This window comes from Coregonus clupeaformis, chromosome 31 (genome assembly GCF_020615455.1).
Source record: "Coregonus clupeaformis isolate EN_2021a chromosome 31, ASM2061545v1, whole genome shotgun sequence".
In the NCBI taxonomy this organism is placed as follows: domain Eukaryota; kingdom Metazoa; phylum Chordata; class Actinopteri; order Salmoniformes; family Salmonidae; genus Coregonus; species Coregonus clupeaformis.
Window position 1 is genome coordinate 37,033,244 of NC_059222.1, and position 25,465 is coordinate 37,058,708.

General features: G+C 41.8%; 1 protein-coding gene and 1 long non-coding RNA gene across 3 annotated transcripts in view; one reads left to right on the plus strand and one right to left on the minus strand.

Moving 5' to 3' along the window:
- LOC121547107 (3-hydroxy-3-methylglutaryl-CoA lyase, cytoplasmic) overlaps positions 1 to 19,260 on the plus strand; it is a 53,910-nt gene extending 34,650 nt beyond the window's left edge. For both annotated transcript variants that reach the window (XM_041858216.2, XM_041858219.2), the window contains exons 8-9: positions 17,586 to 17,711; positions 17,982 to 19,260. In XM_041858216.2, coding sequence (XP_041714150.1) covers positions 17,586 to 17,711; positions 17,982 to 18,086 — 231 coding nt within the window. In that variant the 3' untranslated portion in view covers positions 18,087 to 19,260. The remainder of the gene's footprint in view (positions 1 to 17,585; positions 17,712 to 17,981) is intronic.
- A 1,279-nt stretch (positions 19,261 to 20,539) lies between these two features.
- LOC121547233 lies at positions 20,540 to 21,532 on the minus strand. The gene is made up of 4 exons (XR_005996503.1): positions 21,417 to 21,532; positions 21,016 to 21,096; positions 20,791 to 20,869; positions 20,540 to 20,705 (listed from the first exon to the last, which is right to left on the minus strand). It is a non-coding gene; the product is annotated as an uncharacterized LOC121547233 (long non-coding RNA).
- Positions 21,533 to 25,465: the final 3,933 nt, after the last annotated feature.

Below are 25,465 nucleotides of genomic sequence, written 5' to 3' on the forward strand. Positions count from 1 at the left end.
AAGCCAGTGACTCAGCCCCTGCAACAGGGTTAGAGGCAGAGAACCCCAGTGGAGAGGGGAACCGGCCCGGCAGAGACAGCAAGGGCTGTTCGTTGCTCCAGCCTTTCCGTTCACCTTCACACTCCTGGGCCAGACTACACTCAATCATATGACCTACTGAAGAGATAAGTCTTCAGTAAAGACTAAAAGGTTGAGACCGAGTCTGCGTCTCTCACATGGGTAGGCAGACTGTTCCATAAAAATGGAGATCTATAGGAGAAAGCCCTGCCTCCCGCTGTTTGCTTAGAAATTCTAGGGACAATTAGGAGGCCTGCGTCTTGTGACCGTAGCGTACGTATTGGTATGTACGGCAGGACCAACTCGGAAAGATAGGTAGGAGCAAGCCCATGTAACGCTTTATAGGTTAACAGTAAAACCTTGAAATCAGCCCTTGCCTTAACAGGAAGCCAGTGTAGGGAAGCTAGCACTGGAGTAATATGATCAAATTTCTTGGTTCTAGTCAGGATTCTAGCAGCCGTATTTAGCACTAACTGAAGTTTATTTAGTGCTTTATCCGGGTAGCCGGAAAATAGAGCATTGCAGTAGTCTAATCTAGAAGTAACAAATGCATGGATTAATTTTTCTGCATCATTTTTGGACAGAAAATTTCTGATTTTTGCAATGTTACGTAGATGGAAAAAAGCTGTCCTTGAAACAGTCTTGATATGTTCGTCAAAAGAGAGATCAGGGTCAAGAGTAACGCCTAGGTCCTTCACAGTTTTATTTGAGACGACTTTACAACTATCAAGATGAATTGTCAGATTTAACAGAAGATCTCTTTGTTTCTTGGGACCTAGAACAAGCATCTCTGTTTTGTCCGAGTTTAAAAGTAAAACGTTTTCAGCCATCCACTTCCTTATGTCTGAAACACAGGCTTCTAGCGAGGGCAATTTTGGGGCTTCACCATGCTTCATTGAAATGTACAGCTGTGTGTCATCCGCATAGCAGTGAAAGTTAACATTATGTTTTCGAATAACATCCCCAAGAGGTAAAATATATAGTGAAAACAATAGTGGTCCTAAAACGGAACCTTGAGGAACACCGAAATGTACAGTTGATTTGTCGGAGGACAGACCATTCACAGAGACAAACTGATATCTTTCCGACAGGTAGGATCTAAACCAGGCCAGAACTTGTCCGTGTAGACCAATTTGGGTTTCCAGTCTCTCCAAAAGAATGTGGTGATCGATGGTGTCAAAGGCAGCACTAAGGTCTAGTAGCACGAGGACAGATGCAGAGCCTCGGTCTGACGCCATTAAAAGGTCATTTACCACCTTCACAAGTGCAGTCTCAGTGCTATGATGGGGTCTAAAACCAGACTGAAGCATTTCGTATACATTGTTTGTCTTCGGAAAGGCAGTGAGTTGCTGCGCAACAGCTTTTTCTAAAATTTTTGAGAGGAATGGAAGATTCGATATAGGCCGATAGTTTTTTATATTTTCCGGGTCAAGGTTTGGCTTTTTCAAGAGAGGCTTTATCACTGCCACTTTTAGTGAGTTTGGTACACATCCGGTGGATAGAGAGCTGTTTATTATGTTCAACATAGGAGGGCCAAGCACAGGAAGCAGCTCCTTCAGCAGTTTAGTAGGAATAGGATCCAGTATGCAGCTTGAAGGTTTAGAGGCCATGATTATTTTCATCATTGTGTCAAGAGATATAGTACTAAAACACTTAAGTGTCTCTCCCGATCCCAGGCCCTCGCAGAGTCTGTGCAGATCCAGGACAGCTAAGCCCTGGAGGAATACGCAGATTCAAAGAGGAGTCCGTAATTTGCTTTCTAATGGTCATGATCTTTTCCTCAAAGAAGTTCATGAATTTATCACTGCTGAAGTGAAAACCATCCTCTCTTGGGGAATGCTGCTTTTTAGTTAGCTTTGCAACAGTATCAAAAAGAAATTTTGGATTGTTCTTATTTTCCTCGATTAATTTGGAAAAGTAGGATGATCGAGCAGCAGTGAGGGCTCTTCGGTACTGCACGGTACTGTCTTTCCAAGCTAGTCGGAAGACTTCCAGTTTGGTGTGGCGCCAACAGTTGGATGGCGCCATCCAACTGTTCGTCGGGAGCTTCATGAAATGAGTTTCCATGGCCGAGCAGCCAAACACAAGCCTAAGATCACCATGCGCAATGCCAAGCGTCGGCTGGAGTGGTGTAAAGCTCGCCACCATTTGACTCTGGAGCAGTGGAAACGCGTTCTCTAGAGTGATGAATCACGCTTCACCAACTGGCAGTCCTACGGACAAATCTGGGTTTGACGGATGCCAGGAGAACGCTTCCTGCCCCAATGCATAGTGCCAACTGTAAAGTTTGGTGGAGGATGAATAATGGCCTGGGGCTGTTTTTCATGGTTCAGGCAAAGCCCCTTAGTTCCAGTGAAGGGAAATCTTAACGCATTATAGATGATTCTGTGCTTCCAACTTTGTGGCAACAGTTTGGGGAAGGCCTGTTTCAGCATGACAATGCCCTCGTGCACAAAGCGAGGTCCATACAGAAATGGTTTGTCGAGATCGGTGTGAAAGAACACAGAGCCCTGACCTCAATCCAATCGATCACATTTTGGATGAATTGGAATGCCGACTGCGAGCCAGGCCTAATCGCCCAACATTAGTGCCCGACCTCACTAATGCTCTTGTGGCTGAATGGAAGCAAGTCCCCGCAGCAATGTTCCAACATCTAGTGGAAAGCCTTCCCAGAAGAGTGGAGGCTGTTATAGCAGCAAAGGGGGACCAACTCCATATTAATGCCCATGATTTTACAATGAGATGTTCGACGAGCAGGTCTCCACATACTTTTGTCATGTAGTGTATTTACAGAGTGGAAAGTATGGATGTTATTCTGATAATGGGTGTAAGTCGGTCAGTAAAGGGACACTATTCCATCTTGTCCAATACATCTAAATACTCAGATCAGTGTTTTCCCAATGGTGGCTTGAGAGACCCACTAATGGGTTGTACTGTAGCTAAATCCAGCTGGGTAGTGGATTGTGACAGGGTTTTGTATAGAGATGTTTCTGTTCACTTGTGGCATACAAGAAACCTCACAAAGCTTTAGATGATCCCAGAACCAAAATGTTTTGGAACCACTGGTGACAGAGACAAAGTTGGAATTAGGATAATAATGTTTCGTAATCATGGTCATGACAAATCAAACAGGCATGTTGTCCAATAAACCTAGGGTTTTGAGTTAAACCATGCAATCCAGAAGACATTACATTTGAGCTGTGTAGGTGTAATGTTGAGTGTCATTAAAGTGAAGTGAGATGTGTGTAAAGACTTGTCAGTGGTATACAACTCAGCCTATTTTCAACAAAATGACTAAACATTTAGACAGCTTCATCCATGCAGTTTGATGGTTGATTACTAAAGCCTTACTCAAAGGTCAAGGAGCAAAGTCTCTAAAGTAATGAGTGTTAACATTAGTTTAATGTTATTGACTCTTCAAACGAATTGTTGTTGACATATGAACAAAGGGAGTCTTGCCCAAAGGGAGTCTCTTTTCTAGAGAATTTGGAACGCTCACGTTGTGCAGTCTTAGCAATGTTTAGTGCTCTAGCTAGCTAGCCTACAGCACCGCATATGACAATACTTTAACCTTTCCCTAAAAATGACTTCTGGAAATTTGGCAACATTGCCAACATGACAGGCTAGAAGGAACTCCCATTTAATTGCCTGCTGAGGATATTAGCTTATTAGAAAAGGCCTGTGCACCAGAGTGTGGTGCAGGTGTCAGTGTATGTGCCAGGTAACCATAGTGATGAAAGCCAGTAACTTGGATGGAAAATATTCCTCTCCGCGTGCGCTTAAGCTCAAGACAACGCTGCCCTGGGCATGGTCCCTTTAGAACATGAGTACACAAATAAATGGTGCCTTATTAGAGAGTAAAACACTATCAATTAATCAACCTTAGGTCGACATGAGGTGTCTGCTGTGTCTCAAGGAGGAAAATATATTTTAATATTCTGAAAATCATGCATCTCAAAGAAAACTACAAAAGGATAGATTGGCACAGGAATTGGTGCAGCCCATGAGGCAGGTGAAATTAGTATTTCTTGAATTTAGTATGACTTACTCCTTCAGCTCACTGTACAAACATTGGTAGTCAAATGCTTTGAGTGGTTTATACTGTAACTGAGGGGTGCTTTCTTTAAGAGTGAGGTCTCTACTTGGCCAATGACCTCCATGGTCTGACTAGACAATAGAAGGTTTTCATGCTTTAAGGTTAAAATTCCCCTCTTTTCATTTCTGAGTAATCCATTTATGTTTTTCTGTCTACCTCCCTATTACCCACAAATATCAAGGAAGAGGTTGTGGCTTTACAGTGACAGGACAGTTTATTTATTGCTGGAAAGGGCTGTCCCAGGTTAGAAATTTGTCAGCCTTGTGAGTTACCATTGAATACAATCTCCTTCAGTTCCACAGTTTATGTAGAGAAATGTCAAGGCTGTTTTGGCGAAACCTTGCTGCCTCAAACACTTCAATGAACATACCCTTTCTGCCCCAAGTGACGCACGGCCGCACTTAAAACAAACAATACTGGACAAGAGTGTGGCAATCTCTCAAGTTGTTCACTTACAGTAAATTAGCCGCCTTCCTTAATTCCATATCATGTGCTGTGAACAGCCCGAGCACACACTAAAGTGTATTTTGCCAGGAATGCAGTGTTTTTATACCTCCACGGCTCACTGAATGTGGCTCTTTAATAGCCAGGCCACATCTGGTTTCTGGGCTATGAGAGGCTAATTGAATGCTGGCAATTTGGACTTTCTGACCACCAGTCCCATTGAGCAACAGGAGTCAGACGTGCTGTCGAAAAGGATCGCTGTGCTCTTGCCTTTTGTTCCTCTCGGAAATGGTCCGCCGGAGACCCTCTGACCCTCTGACCCTCTTGCAGTTAGCGGCAGAATGCGACAGGTTTGGCATGATAAATGACAACTCTGTTTACACAACAAAAAGTATCCCGGTACAATATCCTGCCCTGGAGTTAACTAAGGTCTGGGAATCTTGTGCGCAGTGTACACCGGAGTGGATCACTAGGCCTTTGCCAACACAAACAGCAATTACAGGTGTGTCAGACAGCCCCTGGATAAAATAGACCCTTGTCTCTGAGAAAAAGCACAAATTAGGACCATTGTTTAGAGAGAAAACCGTGCTTCCGTTATTGTTGTTTGCTTGGGTCTGTCCTCCAGGGAAAGACGTCCTTCATGGTTTCAGTCTGATGTGTCCCCGTGCCACAGGGGGGTCAGTGGGAGGATAAGCGAGTTAATTTTGTATTACCTCTGACATCTGGCTCTGCCACGGAAGCTGGAAAACATCTTTAATATTCTCCTGACAGTCGCTGAGATATGTGGAAAACATTGTGGATATCTTAATTTGCAATGCCTGTGAAAAATAGATGCTTGGCTTCGGGGCCTTAGCCTTTTGGGGGTTCCACCTCACGGGCAAAACATTTTAGTGGCTCCCCTCTTGACGGCAGAGAGAAAAAGAGAACATTTCCTGCAATGCTACACATTTTGCCATGGGGCGAAGAGAAAATGTTGCAGTTTTAAAGCACGTTTTCTGCCGTTCTACACATTTTGCCATGGAGCGTAGAGAAAATGTTGCAGTTTTAAAGCACGTTTTCTGCCGTTCTACACATTTTGCCATGGGGCGGAAATACATTTTTGACATTTTATAATATGTAAGATTTTTTTTTTTAATGTATAAGAAATTTCATGCAATTCTACTCATTTTGTCATGGGGAAGAGAGAACAAATTTGCTGTTATAAAGCCAATTTCCTGCAGTTCTACCAATTTTGCCATGACTTACAGTGCATTCAGAAAGTATTCACACCCCTTGACCTTTTCCACATTTTGTTGTGTTACAAAGTAGGATTAAAATGGATTTCATTGTTTGTTTTTTTGTCAATGATCTACACAAAATACTCTGTAATGTGGAGAAAAATGTGAACATTTCAACAAAAAAACAAAATGTATATTGAATAAAACACTAATATATAAGTATTAAATCCCCTGAGTCAATACATGTTAGAATCACCTTTGGCAGCAATTACAGCTGTGAGTCTTTCTGGGTAAATTTCTAAGAGCTTTGCACACCTGGATTGTACAATATTTGCACATTATTCTTTAAAAAATTCTTCAAGCTCTGTCAAGTTGGTTGTTGATCATTGTTAGACAGCCATTTTCAAGTCTTGCCATACATTTTCAAGCCGATTTAAGTCAAAACTGTAACTAGGCCACTCAGGAACATTCAATGTTGTCTTGGTAATCAACTCCAGTGTATATTTGTCCTTGTGTTTTACAGTGCCTTGCAAAAGTATTCATCTCCCTTGGCGTTTTTCCTATTTTGTTGCATTACAACCTATAATTTAAATTGATTTCTATTTGGATTTCATGTAATGGACATACACAAAATAGTCCAAATTGGTGAAGTGAAATGAAAAAAAGAACTTGTTTCAAAAAATTCTAAAAAATAAATAACGGAAAAGTGGTGCATGCATATGTATTCACCCCCTTTGCTATGAAGCCCCTAAATAAGATATGGTGCAACCAATTACCTTCAGAAGTCACATAATTAGTTAAATAAAGTCCACCTGTGTGCAATCTAAGTGTCACATGATCTCAGTGTATATATACACCTGTTCTGAAAGGCCCCAGAGTCTGCAACACCACTAAGCAAGGGGCACCACCAAGCAAGTGGCACCATGAAGACCAAGGAGCTCTCCAAACAGGTCAGGGACAAAGTTATGGAGAAGATCAGGTTTGGGTTATAAAAAATATCAGAAACTTTTAACATCCCACGGAACACCATTAAATCCATTATTAAAAATGGAAAGAATATGGCAACACAACAAACCTGCCAAGAGAGGGCCACCCACCAAAATTCACGGACCAGGCAAGGAGGGCATTAATCAGAGAGGCAATAAAGAGACCAAAGATAACCCTGAAGGAGCTGCAAAGCTCCACAGCGGAGATTGGAGTATCTGTCCGTAGGACCACTTTAAGCCGTACACTCCACAGAGCTTGGCTTTACAGAAGAGTGGCCAGAAAAAAGCCATTGCTTAAAGAAACAAATAAGCAAACACGTTTGGTGTTCGCCAAAAGGCATGTGGGAGACTCCCCAAACATATGGAAGAAGGTACTCTGGTCAGATGAGACTAAAATTGAGCTTTTTGGGCATCAAGGAAAACGCTATGTCTGGCGCAAATCCAACACCTCTCATCACCCCGAGAACACCATCCCCACAGTGAAGCATGGTGGTGGCAGCATCATGCTGTGGGGATGGTTTTCATCGGCAGGGACTGGGAAACTGGTCAGAATTGAAGGAATGATAGATGGCGCTAAATACAGGGAATATTCTTGAGGGAAACCTGTTTCAGTCTTCCAGAGATTTGAGACTGGGACGGAGGTTCACCTTCCAGCAGGACAATGACCCTAAGCATACTGCTAAAGCAACACTTGAGTGGTTTAAGGGGAAACATTTAAATGTCTTAGAATGGCCTAGTCAAAGCCCAGACCTCAATCCAATCGAGAATCTGTGGTATGACTTAAAGATTGCTGTACACCAGCGGAACCCATCCAACTTGAAGGAGCTGGAGCAGTTTTGCCTTGAAGAATGGGCAAAAATCCCAGTGGCTAGATGTGCCAAGCTTATAGAGACATACCCCAAGAGACTTGCAGCTGTAATTGCTGCAAAAGGTGGCTCTAAAAAGTATTAACTTTGGGGGGTGAATAGTTATGTATGCTCAAGTTTTCCATTTTTTTGTGTCTTATTTCTTGTTTGTTTCACCCCAAAAAATATTTTGCATCTTCAAAGTGGTAGGCATGTTGTGTAAATCAAATGAAACAACCCCCCCCCCCCCAAAAAAAAAATATCCATTTTAATTCCAGGTTGTAAGGCAACAAAATAGGAAAAATGCCAAGGGGGGTGAATACTTTCGCGAGCCACTCTAGGTTATAGTCCTGTTGAAAGGTGAATTTGTCTCCCAGTGTCTTGTGGAAAGCAGACTGAACCAGGTTTTCCTCTAGGATTTTGCCTTTGCTTAGCTCTATTATGTTTATTTTTGTCCCCCCAAAAAACTCCCTAGTCCTTGCCGATGACAAGCATACCCATAACAAAATATGAAGTGTGGTATTCAGTGATGTGTTGTTTTGGATTTGCCCCAAACATAACACTTTGTATTCATATGGAGGTCAGGGCCCCTGGGTACGTGCGTTGCGTTGCGTGCCTGGTCGGTATTCGGCCATGATTACTACAAGTTTAGATAGCTGGCTAGACTAACTTACCCATCTAAAAATTGTTAGCTGACATGAATCTCAGTGACTGACATAACAAGATAAAAAACTGCTGATGCACAACCAGATTTCGAACTTGCATTTTGTGTATTCTACTATTCTAACTCTCAACAGTAAGTTGAGACCCTGACTGAGTACCTAATAAATGTTGTTTTTTGGGGTCATGGGCCCCCTAGCAGCCGGGGGCCCTAAGCGACCGCTTGTGTCACTTGTGCCTGGAGCCGGCCCTGCTTGGCTTCATAATTTGTCCGATTGAAGACAAAATGTTCCAAGGCTGTTGTAAATAACCTGATGGCTTTGAGGCCTGAGGTCCTGAGAGGCATATCATATAGTCATTTCCCCCATCCTGAAAGTAAGTGAAGCTGTGTACAACGTTTTTATCACGTGGCAGTTGATAAGCTGTATAAAACTCAGGTTCTCTGTTGGAGCATATAAATCATGTCTAAAACCCAACATAACAACAACAGCATATCCCGTGATTTGAGAGTAAACATCTGGTAAAACTTCTCTATGGTTCATAATGTCTTTAATGAAACGTAAATGTATTCAACAAGAATGATTAAATTTATCTGGCGAACTGAAGATGTTTTCATGACATCAACATTTTGGACGAAACAAGCTCTTGATTTAATGGAAGACAAATTAGTGAGGTGGGTTTAAGGCAAATGGTTATGCTTTCATGTGTTTTTGAGGTTTTTGAGGTATTCATAACTTGGTATTGAACTGTCACTTTCAGCTCTACTTCCTGTCTCCTTTGCTTAAAGTCTGAAGGGACAACAAAGGACAACAACACATCTTTATGCCTTTCTGCATTCTTTATACAGTGATGTTGCATTCCATATGAAAGATAAAAACATTATTATTATGATCAAGTGGATTCTTCTCCCCAGGACCACATGAGGTGGATGTTTTAGGAATGTTTAACTACAATAATGATTTTTTTCCCCTTGATAAGCAACATGTTCTGGCTGTTTGGTACTGTGGTCCAACAATAAGCCCCACAATGCATAATTAATTATCATATGGAGGCCAGACAGTTGGTGTCGTAGGCAGTAAAAAGTTGTTTCCCACAGAAAGTAGAACTCTCTCTGCAATCACTTTTATTGTGGACATTGCATAAACCAATTTGAACTCAGAGACATTAAACAAGACATACATTTTATATGTGATTATTTTTACATATGGGTGCGTTCTATTTATTCAGGACATGGGAAAGACTGAGACATTGTACTCAAAGACAGCAGAGGGTGTCTTGATATCATTGAAATTGAGTTATAGCCTTGAATTTAAACAACCCCAGAGCTTAGTAACACACACCTTTGGAATTAACCATTTACAAATGGACCGTAGGTAGAATACTAATTATCCAATGAATGGATAAAGTTATAAGTCTTTGAGTTATAGAAAAAAGACCCAACAAAATATACAGTACCAGTCAAAAGTTTGGACACACCTATTCATTCAAGGGTTTTCCTTATTTTGACTATTTTATACATTTTATAATAATAGTGAAGACATCAAAACTATGAAATAACACATATGGAATCATGTAGTAACAAAAAAGTGTTAAACAAATCAAAATAAATTTTATATTTGAGATTCTTCAAAGTAGCCACCCTTTGTCTTGATGACAGCTTTGCACACTCTTGGCATTCTCTCAACCAGCTTCATGAGGTAGTCACCTGGAATGCATTTAAATTAACAGGTGTGCCTTGTTAAAAGTGAATTTGTGGAATTTCTTTCCTTCTTAATGCGTTTGAGCCAATCACATTTACATTTACATCATTTAGCAGACACTCTTATCCAGAGCGACTTACAAATTGGTGCATTCAACTTATGATAGCCAGTGGGACAAGCACTTTATTTTTTCCTTCTTTTTTTTCTCTTTTTTTTATGGGGGGGTGGGAGAGGGGGGGGTAGAAGGATTACTTTATACTATTCCAGGTATTCCTTAAAGAGGTAGGGTTTCAAGTGTCTCTGGAAGGTGGTCAGTGACTCCACTGTCCTGGCGTTGTCCTGGCGTCTGTCCTGGCGGAACTTGATCCACCATTGGGGTGCCAGAGCAGCGAATAGCTTTGACTGGGCTGAGCGGGAACTGTGCTTCTGTAGAGGTAGGGGAGCTAGCAGGCCAGAGGTGGATGAACGTAGTGCCCTCGTTTGGGTGTAGGATCAGAGCCTGAAGGTAAGGAGGTTCCGTTCCCCTCACAGCTCTGTAGGCAAGCACCATGGTCTTGTAGTAGATGCAAGCCTCAACTGGAAGCCAGTGGAGTGTGCAGAGGAGCGGGGTGACATGAGAGAACTTGGGAAGGTCGAACACCAGACGGGCTGCGACGTTCTGGATAAGTTGTAGGGGTTTAATGGCACAAGCAGGGAGCCCAGCCAACAGCGAGTTGCAGTAATCCAGACGGGAGATGACAAGTGCCTGGATTAGGACCTGTGCCGCTTTCTGTGTAAGGTAGGGTCGTACTCTGCGAATGTTGTAGAGCATGAACCTGCAGGATCGGGTCACCGCTTTGATGTTAGCGGAGAACGACAGGGTGTTGTCCAGGGTCACACGAAGGTTCTTTGCACTCTGGGAGGAGGACACAATGGAGTTGTCAACCGTGATGGCGAGATCATGGAGCGGGCAGTCCTTTCCCGGGAGGAAGAGCAGCTCCGTCTTGCCGAGGTTTAGCTTGAGGTGGTGATCCGACATCCACACTGATATGTCTGCCAGACATGCAGAGATGCGATTCACCACCTGGTTATCAGAAGTTAATTGTGTGTCTTCTGCGTAGCAATGATAGGAGAGACCATGTGAGGATATGACAGAGCCAAGTGACTTGGTGTATGGAGAGAATAGGAGAGGGCCTAGAACTGAGCCCTGGGGGACACCAGTGGTGAGAGCACGTGGTGCAGAGACAGATTCTCGCCACGCCACCTGGTAGGAGCGACCTGTCAGGTAGGACGCAATCCAAGAGTGAGCAGCGCCGGAGATGCCCAACTCGGAGAGGGTGGAGAGGAGGATCTGATGGTTCACAGTATCAAAGGCAGCGGATAGGTCTAGAAGGATAAGAGCAGAGGAGAGAGAGTTAGCTTTAGCAGTGCGGAGAGCCTCCGTGACACAGAGAAGAGCAGTCTCAGTTGAATGACAAGTCTTGAAACCTGACTGGTTTGGATCAAGAAGGTCATTCTGAGAGAGATAGCAGGAGAGTTGGCTAGAGACGGCACGCTCAAGAGTTTTGGAGAGAAAAGAAAGAAGGGATACTGGTCTGTAGTTGTTGACATCGGAGGGATCGAGTGTAGGTTTTTTGAGGAGGGGTGCAACTCTCGCTCTCTTGAAGACGGAAGGGACATGGCCAGCGGTCAAGGATGAGTTGATGAGCGAGGTGAGGTAAGGGAGAAGATCTCCGGAAATGGTCTGGAGAAGAGAGGAGGGGATAGGGTCAAGCGGGCAGGTTGTTGGGCGGCCGGCCGACACAAGTTGCAAGATTTCATCTGGAGAGAGAGGGGAGAAAGAAGTCAAAGCATAGGGTAGGGCAGTGTGAGCAGGACCAGCGGTGTCATTTGACTTAATAAATGAGGATCGGATGTCGTCAACCTTATTTTCAAAATGGTTGACGAAGTCATCCACAGAGAGGGAGGAGGGAGGAGGATTCAGCAGGGAGGGAAAGGTGGGAAAGAGCTTCCTAGGGTTAGAGGCAGAGGCTTGAAATTTAGAGTAGTAGAAAGTGGCTTTAGCAGCGGAAACAGAGGAAGAGAATGTAGAGAGGAGGGAGTGAAAAGATGACAGGTCCGCAGGGAGTCTAGTTTTCCTCCATTTCTGCTCGGCTGCCCAGAACCCTCTTCTGTGAGCTCGCAATGAGTCGTCAAGCCACGGAGCAGGAGGGGAGGACCGAGCCGGCCGGGAGTATAGGGGACATAGAGAGTCAAAAGATGCAGAAAGGGAGGAGAGGAGGGTTGAGGAGGCAGAATCAGGAGATCAGAGGGAGAAGGATTTAGCAGAGGGAAGAGATGGTAGGATGGAAGAGGAGAGAGTAGCGGGAGAGAGAGAGCGAAGGTTGCAACGGCACATTACCATCTGAGTAGGGGCAGAGTGAGTAGTGTTGGAGGAGAGCGAGAGCGAAAAGGATACAAAGTAGTGGTCGGAGACTTGGAGGAGTTGCAGTGAGATTAGTAGAAGAACAGCATCTAGTAAAGATGAGGTCAAGCGTATTGCCTGCCTTGTGAGTAGGGGGGGACGGTGAGAGGGTGAGGTCAAAAGAGGAAAGGAGTGGAAAGAAGGAGGCAGAGAGAAATGAGTCAAAGGCAGACGTAGGGAGGTTAAAGTCACCCAGAACTGTGAGGGGTGAGCCATCCTCAGGAAAGGAACTTATCAAGGCGTCAAGCTCATTGATGAACTCTCCAAGGGAACCTGGAGGGCGATGTTAAGCTTGAATGGGCTAGTGACTGTGACAGCATGGAATTCAAATGAGGTGATAGACCGATGGGTCAGGGGAAAAAGAGAGAATGTCCACTTGGGAGAGATGAGGATTCCTGTGCCACCGCCGCGCTGACCAGATGCTCTCGGGTATGCGAGAACACATGGTTAGACGAGGAAAGAGCAGTAGGAGTAGCAGTGTTTTCTGTGGTAATCCATGTTTCCGTCAGCGCCAAGAAGTTGAGGGACTGGAGGGTAGCATAGGCTGAGATGAACTCTGCCTTGTTGGCCGCAGAACGGCAGTTCCAGAGGCTGCCAGAGACCTGGAACTCCACGTGGGTCATGTGCGCAGGGACCACCAGATTAGAGTGGCAACAGCCACGTGATGTGAAGCATTTGTATGGCCTGTGAAGAGAGGAGAGAACAGGGATAGACAGACACATAGTTGACAGGCTACAGAAAAAGGCCACAATAATGCAAAGGAGATCGAAATGAAATGAACTAAACATCTGGGAAAGCGAGAGAGTGGGGCCTCCCTCACTTACGTTTCACTGAAACACTCAAATATAACTCTCCCAACTTCCACTTCAGAAATTATAATTGTTGTAAACTACAGCGGTTCAATGTTTTCTAGGAATAAGCTCTAACTTAGTTTATTCAGCTAGGTAACTTGGTACAGAATTCTTCTGTGAAAACCGTCCAGGGCACTGAATCCTATGACGCCAAAGCCAACTAGCATGCCAGCCTCCAATAACACGGTTTAGCACCAATACTCGGTTACAACAAACCACCAGTGTGTTAACACGCCAAGTAGATCATTCGTGTCCGTGTCTAACGTTGTGTAAAGTTTTGGGTTAGTTTTGACAGTTTGAGTGAGTACGTCGTCAACTTATTCAGCCAGTTACCTCCTCCCACGGCACGAACACACAGAGAGCCAAGCTAACGTTAACTAGTCACCCATGTCCCGAATTCCCTTGAACGACTCTGGTTACCAGTATGTAAAAACAAAACAAAAATAAATGTAGGTTATAACTTACCCTTAGTAGCTACTATTAGCCAGTTAAGTGCAAAGCTAGCCACTGAATCGATTCAGCCAGTTCGCGCCTGTCCCAACGGAGAGAAAGCGTCTCCAAATATTAAAGCTAGGTCGTTCCAGCTATTGTTTAGTTAGCTATCCAGATAGCTACATTTCGAGTACAGTAGCTACTAACTACCTAACGTTAACGCTTCAGATAATGAGGTTAGAAAAACAGCTGAATGGTAGGTAGCTAGATGGCATAATTACAGGTACTCTTAAGCGTGAAATAACATTGGAAACAACTATCCACAGTTGCTAATAGTTACCAGTAGCTACCCGCTAGCTAGCTAGCTTTATTGGTCCAGGTAGTGAGTTAGCTAGCCTCATGCTTCACCGGGCTCAGCCGAATACAATACTTACCTACAATAATTACCTACAATAACTACCTAGATAAACTACCTACAATACCTAACTACAATACCTACCTACCTACAATCTTTTAATACATGGTTTAAGCTTTACTCGACACCATATAAGCCAAGCTTACCTCCCGTCAGAGAAAGACACAACCTCACCCGACGCTGTCTTCCAATCAGTTGTGTTTTGACAAGGTAGGGGTGGTATACAGAAGATAGCCCTATTTGGTAAAAGACCAAGTCCATCTTATGTCAAGAACAGCTCAAATAAGCAAAGAGAATCATCATTACTTTAAGACATGAAGGTCAGTCAATACAGAAAATGTATTCAAGTGCAGTCGCAAAAACCATCAAGCGCTATGATGAAACTGGCTTTCCGCCACAGGAAAGGAAGACCCACAGTTACCTCTGCTGCAGAGGATACAGTGGGGAAAAAAGTATTTAGTCAGCCACCAATTGTGCAAGTTCTCCCACTTAAAAAGATGAGAGAGGCCTGTAATTTTCATCATAGGTACACGTCAACTATGACAGACAAAATGAGAAAGAAAAATCCAGAAAATCACATTGTAGGATTTTTAATGAATTTATTTGCAAATTATGGTGGAAAATAAGTATTTGGTCAATAACAAAAGTTTCTCAATACTTTGTTATATACCCTTTGTTGGCAATGACACAGGTCAAACGTTTTCTGTAAGTCTTTACAAGGTTTTCACACACTGTTGCTGGTATTTTGGCCTATTCCTCCATGCAGATCTCCTCTAGATCAGTGATGTTTTGGGGCTGTCGCTGGGCAACACAGACTTTCAACTCCCTCCAAAGATTTTCTATGGGGTTGAGATTTGGAGACTGGCTAGGCCACTCCAGGACCTTGAAATGCTTCTTACGAAGCCACTCCTTCGTTGCCCGGGCGGTGTGTTTGGGATCATTGTCATACTGAAAGACCCAGCCACGTTTCATCTTCAATGCCCTTGCTGATGGAAGGATGTTTTCACTCAAAATCTCACGATACATGGCCCCATTCATTCTTTCCTTTACATGGATCAGTCGTCCTGGTCCCTTTGCAGAAAAACAGCCCCAAAGCATGATGTTTCCACCTCCATGCTTCACAGTAGGTATGATGTTCTTTGGATGCAACTGAGCATTCTTTGTCCTCCAAACACGACGAGTTGAGTTTTTACCAAAAAATTATATTTTGGTTTCATCTGACCATATGACATTCTCCCAATCCTCTTCTGGATCATCCAAATGCACTCTAGCAAACTTCAGACGGGCCTGGACATGTACTGGCTTAAGCAGGGATTTGAGTCCCTGGCGGCGTAGTGTGTTACTGATGGTAGGCTTTGTTACTTTGGTCCCAGCTCTCTGCAGGTCATTCACTAGGTCCCCCCGTGTGGTTCTGGGATTTTTGCTCACTGTTCTTGTGATCATTTTGACCCCACGGGGTGAGATCTTGCGTGGAGCCCCAGATCGAGGGAGATTATCAGTGGTCTTGTATGTCTTCCATTTCCTAATAATTGCTCCCACAGTTGATTTCTTCAAACCAAGCTGCTTACCTATTGCAGATTCAGTCTTCCCAGCCTGGTGCAGGTCTACAATTTTGTTTCTGGTGTCCTTTGACAGCTCTTTGGTCTTGGCCATAGTGGAGTTTGGAGTGTGACTGTTTGAGGTTGTGGACAGGTGTCTTTTATACTGATAACAAGTTCAAACAGGTGCCATTAATACAGGTAACAAGTGGAGGACAGAGGAGCCTCTTAAAGAAGAAGTTACAGGTCTGTGAGAGCCAGAAATCTTGCTTGTTTGTAGGTGACCAAATACTTATTTTCCACCATAATTTGCAAATAAATTCATAAAAAATCCTACAATGTGATTTTCTGGATTTTCTTTTCTCAATTTGTCTGTCATAGTTGACGTGTACCTATGATGAAAATTACAGGCCTCTCTCATCTTTTTAAGTGGGAGAACTTGCACAATTGGTGGCTGACTAAATACTTTTTTTCCCCACTGTAAGTTCATTAGAGTTAACTGCACCTCAGATTGCAGCCCAAATAAATTGCTTCACAGAGTTCAAGTAACAGACATCTCAACATCAACTGTTCAGAGGAGTCTGCGTGATTCAGGCCTTCATGGTGGAATTGCTGCAAAGAAACCACTACTAAAGGACACCAATAATAAGAAGAGACTTGCTTTGGCCAAGAAACATGAGTAATGGACATTAGACAGGTGGAAATCTGTCCTTTGGTCTGGAGTCCAAATTTGAGATTTTTGGTTCCAACCGTCGTGTCTTTGTGAGACGCAGAATAGGTAAACGGATGATCTCTGCATGTGTGGTTCCCACTGTGAAGCATGGAGGAGGAGGTGTGATGGTGTGGGTGTTCTTTGCTGGTAACACTGTCTGTGATTTATTTAGAATTCAAGGCACACTTAACCAGCATGGCTACCACAGCATTCTGCAGCGATACGCCATCCCATCTGGTTTGCGCTTAGTGCGACTATCATTCGTTTTTTAACAGGACAGTGACCCAAAACACACCTCCAGGCTGTGTAAGGGCTATTTGAACAAGAAGGAGAGTGATGGAGTGCTGCATCAGATGACGTGGCCTCCACAATCACCCAACCTCAACCTAATTGAGATGGTTTGGGATGAGTTGGACCGCAGAGTGAAGGAAAAGCAGCCAACAAGTGTTCAGCATATGTGGGAACTCCTTCAAGACTGTTGGAAAAGCATTCCAGGTGAAGCTGGTTGAGAGAATGCCAAGAGTGTGTAAAGTTGTCATCAAGGCAAAGGGTGGCTACTTTGAAGAATCTCAAATATAAAATCTATTTTGATTTGTTTAACACTTTTTTGGTTACTACATGATTCCATATGTGTTATTTCATAGTTTTGATGTCTTCACTATTATTCTACAAAGTAGAAAATAGTAAAAATAAAGAAAAACCCTTGAATGAGTAGGTGTGTCCAAACTTTTGACTGGTACTGTATGTGGAGAGCAGTCTTTTTAAAATTGAGTAACAATTGAGTAAAACGTATCAACAGAAATTCATATTTTGTGGCTAAGAGGTCACAGAGATGGTGCAGTTTAACACACGTTACCATGAGGATCAGAAAACATGACACAACAATATGGAACTTTCTTTCTGCTATTACCAAAAACAAATGATGTGCCACTGGTTTAGTATGACAAAGAGGATGAGTAAGCTGTACTGTGGAGGACACCAGGCTGTTGCGCCCACTCATCTCCGAGAAATGAAGACCACAGTTCACCTAACTGTCCTTAAAAAACCACCACAACCCTGGCACGGCACGCTGTACCAACACATTACAATACAGGAGAACAGGGGACATTGTTCTGCATGGGATTTTACCTTCTGCTTGCTCTGTGTGTGTGGTTGTTGAATGTCTCTCCTGTCTGTATGTCTACTTCAGATGGGGATTTGTGCGGTGGACTCGTCTGTAGCAGGTCTGGGAGGGTGCCCATATGCCCAGGGTGCCTCTGGTAACGTGTCAACAGAAGATGTTCTCTATATGCTCCATGGCATGGGCATTAAAACTGTGAGTGTTGCTTCACATGTAACTTGAAAATACCACTTTAAAACAGCTTTGTAATCGCTAGGGAAAATACAGCTCACCCCCATTCATTTGAGAAAGCTTCAGACATAGGATTGGGTCTTGTTTACATTAGTAAAGTGTTTTTTTGCGTAGCTGTCATGTGTATTGGTAGGCCTGCTATTTCTATTTCCACAACTGTTTCTGTTGCAATTGCTCCCCCTGCTGGCAGGGTACCATTCCTGCTACTTTGATCCGTTGTTTCTTTCATTCCAGGGAGTGGATCTCTCCAAGGTAATAGAGGCAGGTGATTTAATCTGCAAAGCCTTAAACCGCAAGACCAACTCCAAGGTAGCCCAAGCAAGAAGCAAGTCCTCATGATTACTCTGTGCATTGACGCAAGAAGAAGAGAAAGACCTTTCCCTTTAGCACAGTATTTTGTCCTGTTGATGCTGCATATTGATAGCCATTGATGCTATATAAAGTACAATATACTTCTTTTTTTTAAACCAAAATTGATGGCCATTTAGCAGAGGCACTTTATTAAAACGTTGCTGGATAAGGCCTACTTAAATTCAAGAAATAACTGAACACTTTTTAAACCAAAAAACCTCTTCCAGTTATCATGTATAGTCTGTCTGGTAGGAAGTGAAAGACAGAGATGACTCCTCACTAAGTTATGAAAGTTATTCATGGGTTTCTGTGGGGTTCTCTTCCCATTCATTTCCGGCTCAATGTGGTTACAGTTAGACCTGGGAGGGTCAAGGGAGTCCTGCTGGGTTTAAAACCAGTGAGGGTCGATCATTGTCTCACTCAAAATGTATTTTCATTTCCTAAGTCCGTTGCTCCGTCAAGATGGAAGTCTGTCTGCCTCCAAATTAAAATATGGATTTTTTTTTTCTCTCTTCAAATCAAATTGAGTCAAATTGTATTTGTCACATGCACCGAATACAACTGGTGTAGACTTTACAGTGAAATGCATGCTTATGAGCCCTTCCCAACGATGCAGAGTAAAACAAAATAATAGTAACACAATTCATCCTCACCAGTGCATGACACCATTCGAAACCATATAGATGGTCATTTTATTCTGTGGAGTTAAATGGACAGTAGGTGGCAGCTTTATGTTGACCTATTCTATGTGCAATAGTCAGAGGCCAAATGTATTTTAGCTGGAGAAGCCTCTTAACCGTTTATTTTAGTTGAAGTAGGCCTTCTGAACATACAGCATCTCTAAGAACACGGAACAATATCAAATTTTGTAAATTAAATCCCTTCATGAACTTTGTTGTATAACAAAGTATTTAACCTCCCTTCCACTAGACAGTACTCCTTTTTAAATGCCTTTTAAAATGTCAATATACACAAGTAAGTTATTTTATTCATTTGCATTTCGATAGTAATGAATACAGTTCAATGTGAAGTACTATGTGACAGAGTGCTATAGTAATAAGAAATATGTTCAATGTATGTAGTGACGTTATTCTATGGGTTCATCTTGCAATAGGGAGCAACATATATATTATACATTAAATAAATAGTTATTTAAAGAAGGGTGGTTGAGTAAGTCTGATTTTGTTAGCAAACTAAGATACATAATGGTATCCCTTTTATATTGGAGTTGGATTGGAGGTAATATAAACAGAAATAAACTGAAGAGTGTTGTGGCAAACCACTGTGAATCCAACATGTTTATTACATAAAGATAATAAAGGTTGATTAAACAAAGTTGTTTACAGTTAAAGAGCTAGATTACTGTAGGTTTCAGATTACACATGACATTCTAAGCTTTCAGTGTTTGCCTACTGTGCTGCCTGCAAATCTAATATTTATCTAATCTACCTGCCCCTTCAGCCCAACCTTTCCCCAAAATCAAGGCCTAGCATTGTTATTATCTTGTGACAATATTGCATTACTTAAATTATTATTTTACTTGAGATTAATCCAAACATTTGGTAACCTTTAAATATTTTACTGTGAGAGTATCACAGGATTAAACACACAAATTTTTTTTTGATACACATTACCAATATATTTTCTGGAAGTTAAAAATACCAAACAAAATTCCCATTGCTTGTGGAGGACTTAAGTAAACACATCATCCATTTTGTAGACATCTGGATGAAGGAGTTGAGGTTCAATGAAAAGGGGTGCATGACAAAGCAATGCATCTTATCAGACTTGAGACAGGTCAAAGACCTGACCTTAAACATAAACATCTGCTACATACCAACGTTAGCCATCATATATCATCCTAATTATGCTGTTCTCTAACACGTTCTGTATAGCCAGCTAGCATATTGCTAATATAATGAACTAATGTTGGTTACTGTTAATACATTACACATGTTAAAATACAACAAAGATCTTGTTGTCTTTGCTCCCTTGGGAAAATGAGATGGTTACAAGGCTGTAAAAAATATATAGACATGACTTTCTTATAAGTAGGCTGAATCAGCTCTACAGCATTGGAGTGACAATAGAGGCAAGAAAAAAATCACTTAAAAGGGATGTGTCAATATTTGACCATCATTGCCTTGTTGACATAACCAGTTGTATAATGTCACTTACTGACTGTGTTGTGTACCAGTTACTAGAGCGCTATCAGCTTTTTCCAGGAGTTATCACGTAAACCACGCCACTGTGTTCTGACACTCACTCAAGCAAGGATAGCAGAAAAGGCTTATGACCGTACATTTGTTTTAATTGCACAAAATTATCTTAAAACAGAGTCATGTTTTGACATATTAGTATAACTAGCTAAGTAAATGTTGATAAAAATAGTATTTTCAAAAAGCCATTAGATACCAATAAATCTAAATTAGATCAGAAAATGCAGGTTCTGCATTATCAGACATATACCATTGCATACTGTACCATAATCATATACACAATATATACACAGTTACATGGGTGTTTGAGTCTCAACATGGTCCGAAAATTACAACACCATTTTTATCAGGAGGGTGAAATTGGGGCTTTTCGTTCCCTCTGTGTGTCCTATTAGAAAAAAAAGCAATGTATCAAACAATTGTAATTTTTAAGCATTCTAATCTGCATCCATTATTAATGTATACTTACTTACCGTATGTGAAAAACAATCATGACTGCCATCAGTACTACTGCAACAAGCAGTATGTATGCAAAAACATACAACAGTTGATCTGAAAAAACAAAATACACTTTAATTGGAAGCTCTCGTGGTGAATGTCAATTGATTTGACTGTCTCAATAACATTTTGAATACACACAACAACCATTACAGTGCTGACATTTAGAGTTACAGTTGAAAGATAACTTAAAACATTACCACTCAACCATTCGTATCCTGATCCTGATTCACTCACTGGAGGTGGTACATATGGAGTCCTATCTTTCTTCACTGGTGACACTGAAATATATATTTTTTAAACTGTTAGATCTTCAGCAATGTTTTATCATGAACACAAACTATTTGTCCCCCTCCCCCCACTGACTTTGCTGATAACTTCAATGTTGAGAGAAAATGTACTTGCTACGACTGTGATATGTTGTTGTCTCACATAGCTATCTTAAGATGAACGCTCTAATGTAAGTCGCTCTGGATAAGAGCGTCTGCTAAATGACTAAAATGTCCAATGTAAATGTAATACACACATCCATTGGAGAACAAACTTCACCATATAAATACTACAATAAGTAGTGTTGTAGTTAACTGTGGATGTCACTCACTAAAATGCGTTCGGTTGTGAAGTACTTGATGCATCATGTCACACTTGAATAGGTCTTTGTTGTGAAGTCCATCACATGTACAGGGATGCTGAAGTGCTGTGCCCATTGTAGCAATCAAGGCCATTCTGCACTCGGCATCTCCTCCAAGAATAAGAGCAGGATCCAGAAGACTAGTACATTCATCCATAGCATAATCACTGCATGGCGTGTCTTCAGTATCCCAGCAGTTTGATAGGAGAGCTTCTAAACGGTTCCTGTTAATTTATATTTATATAATAAGTCATACAGCAAAAAGACCCAGACAGGCACTACAATGTCTACATGAAAACATCAGAGAAATCCCATGCAGACTTCTAGAAATGTTGTATCACGATTGTCCAATACAAACCTGCAGAGTGCCTCCCGCAGGCAGTTGTCAAAGATTTCCAGACAGATCTGGGTCCTGGCCTCCTCCAAATGTTCTCCACATGTGCCACTGTGCAGACCCTCCTTCATATGCAGACAGTCCGGATCGCCCGGATCACATTCACAGAGGACGAACATTTCTGCGATGTTGTATGGCAGACCAGCGTAGAGCTGTTGAGTGACCTGTCGACAGTGAGTGCTGTTGCATTGCTTTGCCGAACACGTCTGCACAAGAGGAACCATTCGCCTGTTGCAGACCTCATCATGGAGGCAGATTGTCATCTGTTGCAAACAGGACCCATCAATGTCATGAACTGAAAAATAGGGGTCCGGAGTAAATGCTACAGTTTATAGCCCAAACTACAATATTTCCAGTAACATAAATAGTTATAATCGCCACATTTTGTTCTAAATGTATGAACATGAGGATAATAAATTGAATACCATATTCTTTCAGACTGCTACTTTTCCAGTCCACAATTGAACTCTTCTTCTGTTGTGCTATATGGGAGAAAGATTCAAAACCGGTATAAAGCCAGCCACTTATACCTACAGTACGTGCCAAAGGTTTGGGCACACCTACTCATTTAAGGGTTTTTCTTTATTTTTACTATTTTCTTCATTGTAGAATAATAGTGAAGACATCAAAACTATGAAATAACACATACGGAATCATGTAGTAACCAAAAAAGCGGCGGTTGGAACCAAAAATCTCAAATTTGGACTCTAGACCAAAGGACACATTCTTGGCCCAAGCAGGTCTCTTCTTCTTATTGGTGTCCTTTAGTAGTGGTTTCTTTGCAGCAATTCGACCATGGAGGCCTGATTCACACAGACCCCTCTGAACAGTTGAGATGTGTCTGTGACTTGAACTCTGTGAAGCATTTATTTGGGCTGCAATTTCTAAAGCTGGTAACTCTAATGAACTTATCCTCTGCAGCAGAGGTAACTCTGGGTCTTCCATTCCTGTGGGGGTCCTCATGAGAGCCAGTTTCATCATAGCGATTGATGGTTTTTGCGACTGTGCTTGAAGAAACGTTCAAAGTTCTTGAAATGTTCAGCATTGACTGACCTTCATGTCTTAAACTAATGATGGACTGTCGTTTCTCTTTGCTTATTTGAGCTGTTCTTGCCATAATATGGGCTTGGTCTTTTACCAAATAGGGCTATCTTCTGTATACCCCCCCTACCTTGTCACAACACACTGATTGGCTCAAATGCATTAAAAAGGAAAGAAATTCCACAAATTAACTTTTAACAAGGCACACCTGTTAATTGAAATGCATTCAAGGAGACTACCTCATGAAGCTGGTTGAGAGAATGCCAAGAGTGTGCAAAGTTGTCATCAAGGCAAACGGTGGCTATTTGAAGAATCTCAAATATAAAATAGATTTTTACTACATGATTCCATATGTGTTATTTAATAGTTTTGATGTCTTCACTATTATTCTACAAGGTAGAAAATAGTAAAAAATTAAGAAAAACCCTTGAATGAGTAGGTGTGTCCAAACTTTTGACTGGTACTGTATGTCCATTTTAAAAGTAAATAAAAGTGTATCAATACCCTGTAAACTACAGAAGATAAAATGAGTGTCTTACCATTACCAGTTAACTTCTTTCTTGTATTTGACCTGTCCTTTAAATCATGTAGACCCGTTGAACCCAATGCCTCCAGTGCGTTCTGAATGCAGGAGTTGTTGTTCACAACACTCCATATCCCTTGGCACTTTCTTCTGCTCATGGTGCATGTACAATTAGACAGAGAGGTGCTCTGGAGTTCCATCCACAATGACAGACAGTGGTCCTGAGAGCTTGGAGAGTTGCACAGTTTTTTTCCTTTCTGGCATGAGTCCTTCAACTTCTTATACACCAATGCACAGTGGTGGGACTTCTGGCAACTATGAAGGGCAGACAGACAGCTATCTCTGGTGGTTATTGGTTGTTCCTTCATAGGATTCCAGCGGGATCTAACAGAGCTGCTCAGGGCTTGACCATCTACAAATACAGATGTATTGTAATGTAAAAGGGACATGTAATGTATGTATCACCAAAGGAGGGTCACATTTACCGTACTAGGTTTGCTTCATTTTGTACTTCATTGATTCCTTACGAAGAATACAACTAATTTAAGTGTTGCCTATGTTGATAGAACAACTAAAACAACATGTACAGATGTAGGATGTTAATTTGAGCCAGTTTGCTACAACAGGAAAATAATCCTGCAGCAACAGGAAATGTGAATTATTATGTGGATTATAATTAATTGACTTTTTTGTAGGGGTTGATACGTTTTTCTAAAGGGAAGATCAAGTCTGAAATTTAGAAGTGGAAATTATAAACTTCAGAAGCCTTTTAAACCTCAAATACACCATGTTTTTAATTAATTTTAAAGTTCTTCTCCAACAGGGTGATCAAATGAAGATCCTACATCTGTACCATGTATGAGAGAATGGGTTCACCTGTCTCAGGGAGGCATTGTGATGTGAGTAGTTCCAGAGAGGTACAGGGCTCCTCCCATGCACACAGACACCCTCTCACGGTAGGATATTGGTCAAGAATGGAGTGGATGGTCATATTACAGACCTTTGAGCCTTTTATTTGGCAACTTCCATCTGGATTTGAGCACAAAGGAGAAGAGGTAGAAAAACCAGATTTTCAAAGGCAGTTAAATAGATGCACATTGGCACTGATATGTATTCTGTGCAACAGGTGTTTATTTTTTCAAGGCTGGGCTACCCCCCACCATGTAATTGGCAAAAGGAATTGTTTGATTATCTCAGAATAAACACAAATAATTTCTGGGAAGGTTTGACGTAGCTTTGTGGGAGTCCAAAGAAAGACGGACATGTAAATGTCCAATCCATTTCTCACAACAATGTAGCCTACAGCTCCCAGAATTACAGTCATTGAGGTTCTATTTATCCTCTCGCTGAGACAACAATTTCATCTGCTCTAGGCAATAACAGGTGGGAAATCCATTTTCCACATAAGACTATAGGCTTGAGGCTATTGCTTCAGTAGTATTAGGTTTCCTTAATATCGTACAGGGGTGGAATCGAACATTATGTTTTTGTAAATTAATTTATGTTCCATGGCTTTTGATAGTATTTTATTCACTCAAAGAATGGAAATATGGTTAAGTCCCAGTAATCAAATAAAACAGATTAAATCCCTTACAGCAAAAAAATTACCTTTAGGATTACAGATGTTTCTGAGAGATGTTTTCTCACAGAAAGCTGACTCTGATAGGCAGGTCTCCATAAAAGCCAAACAGCCTGTGGATCTGGATGAAATCTGGATGCTGGTTATCTGGTAAACAAGAACTACTGGAAGATATTTACAAAAAAAGTTTGAATACAACATTTTTAAAGTTATCTTCTTTGGATTGAACTCTTCTCCAACGTTTTGGTAGATAGAACACCTTCCCCATCCTTCTCTTATGAGTGGATTTCACACTGAGCAAGCTGAAAAGTAGGCTACTGCTTGAATTTGAATACAAAACTTTTGTCCTTATGTTCCCCTTTAAACTACTGGCTGGGCACAGACCTCAGTTCAAGGTCCAGTTTTGATTTACATTTTGCTAAGTTGTGAATTCAATGTAAAATCAACAAACAAACAAAAATCCAAATTTCATTGGATTTAGG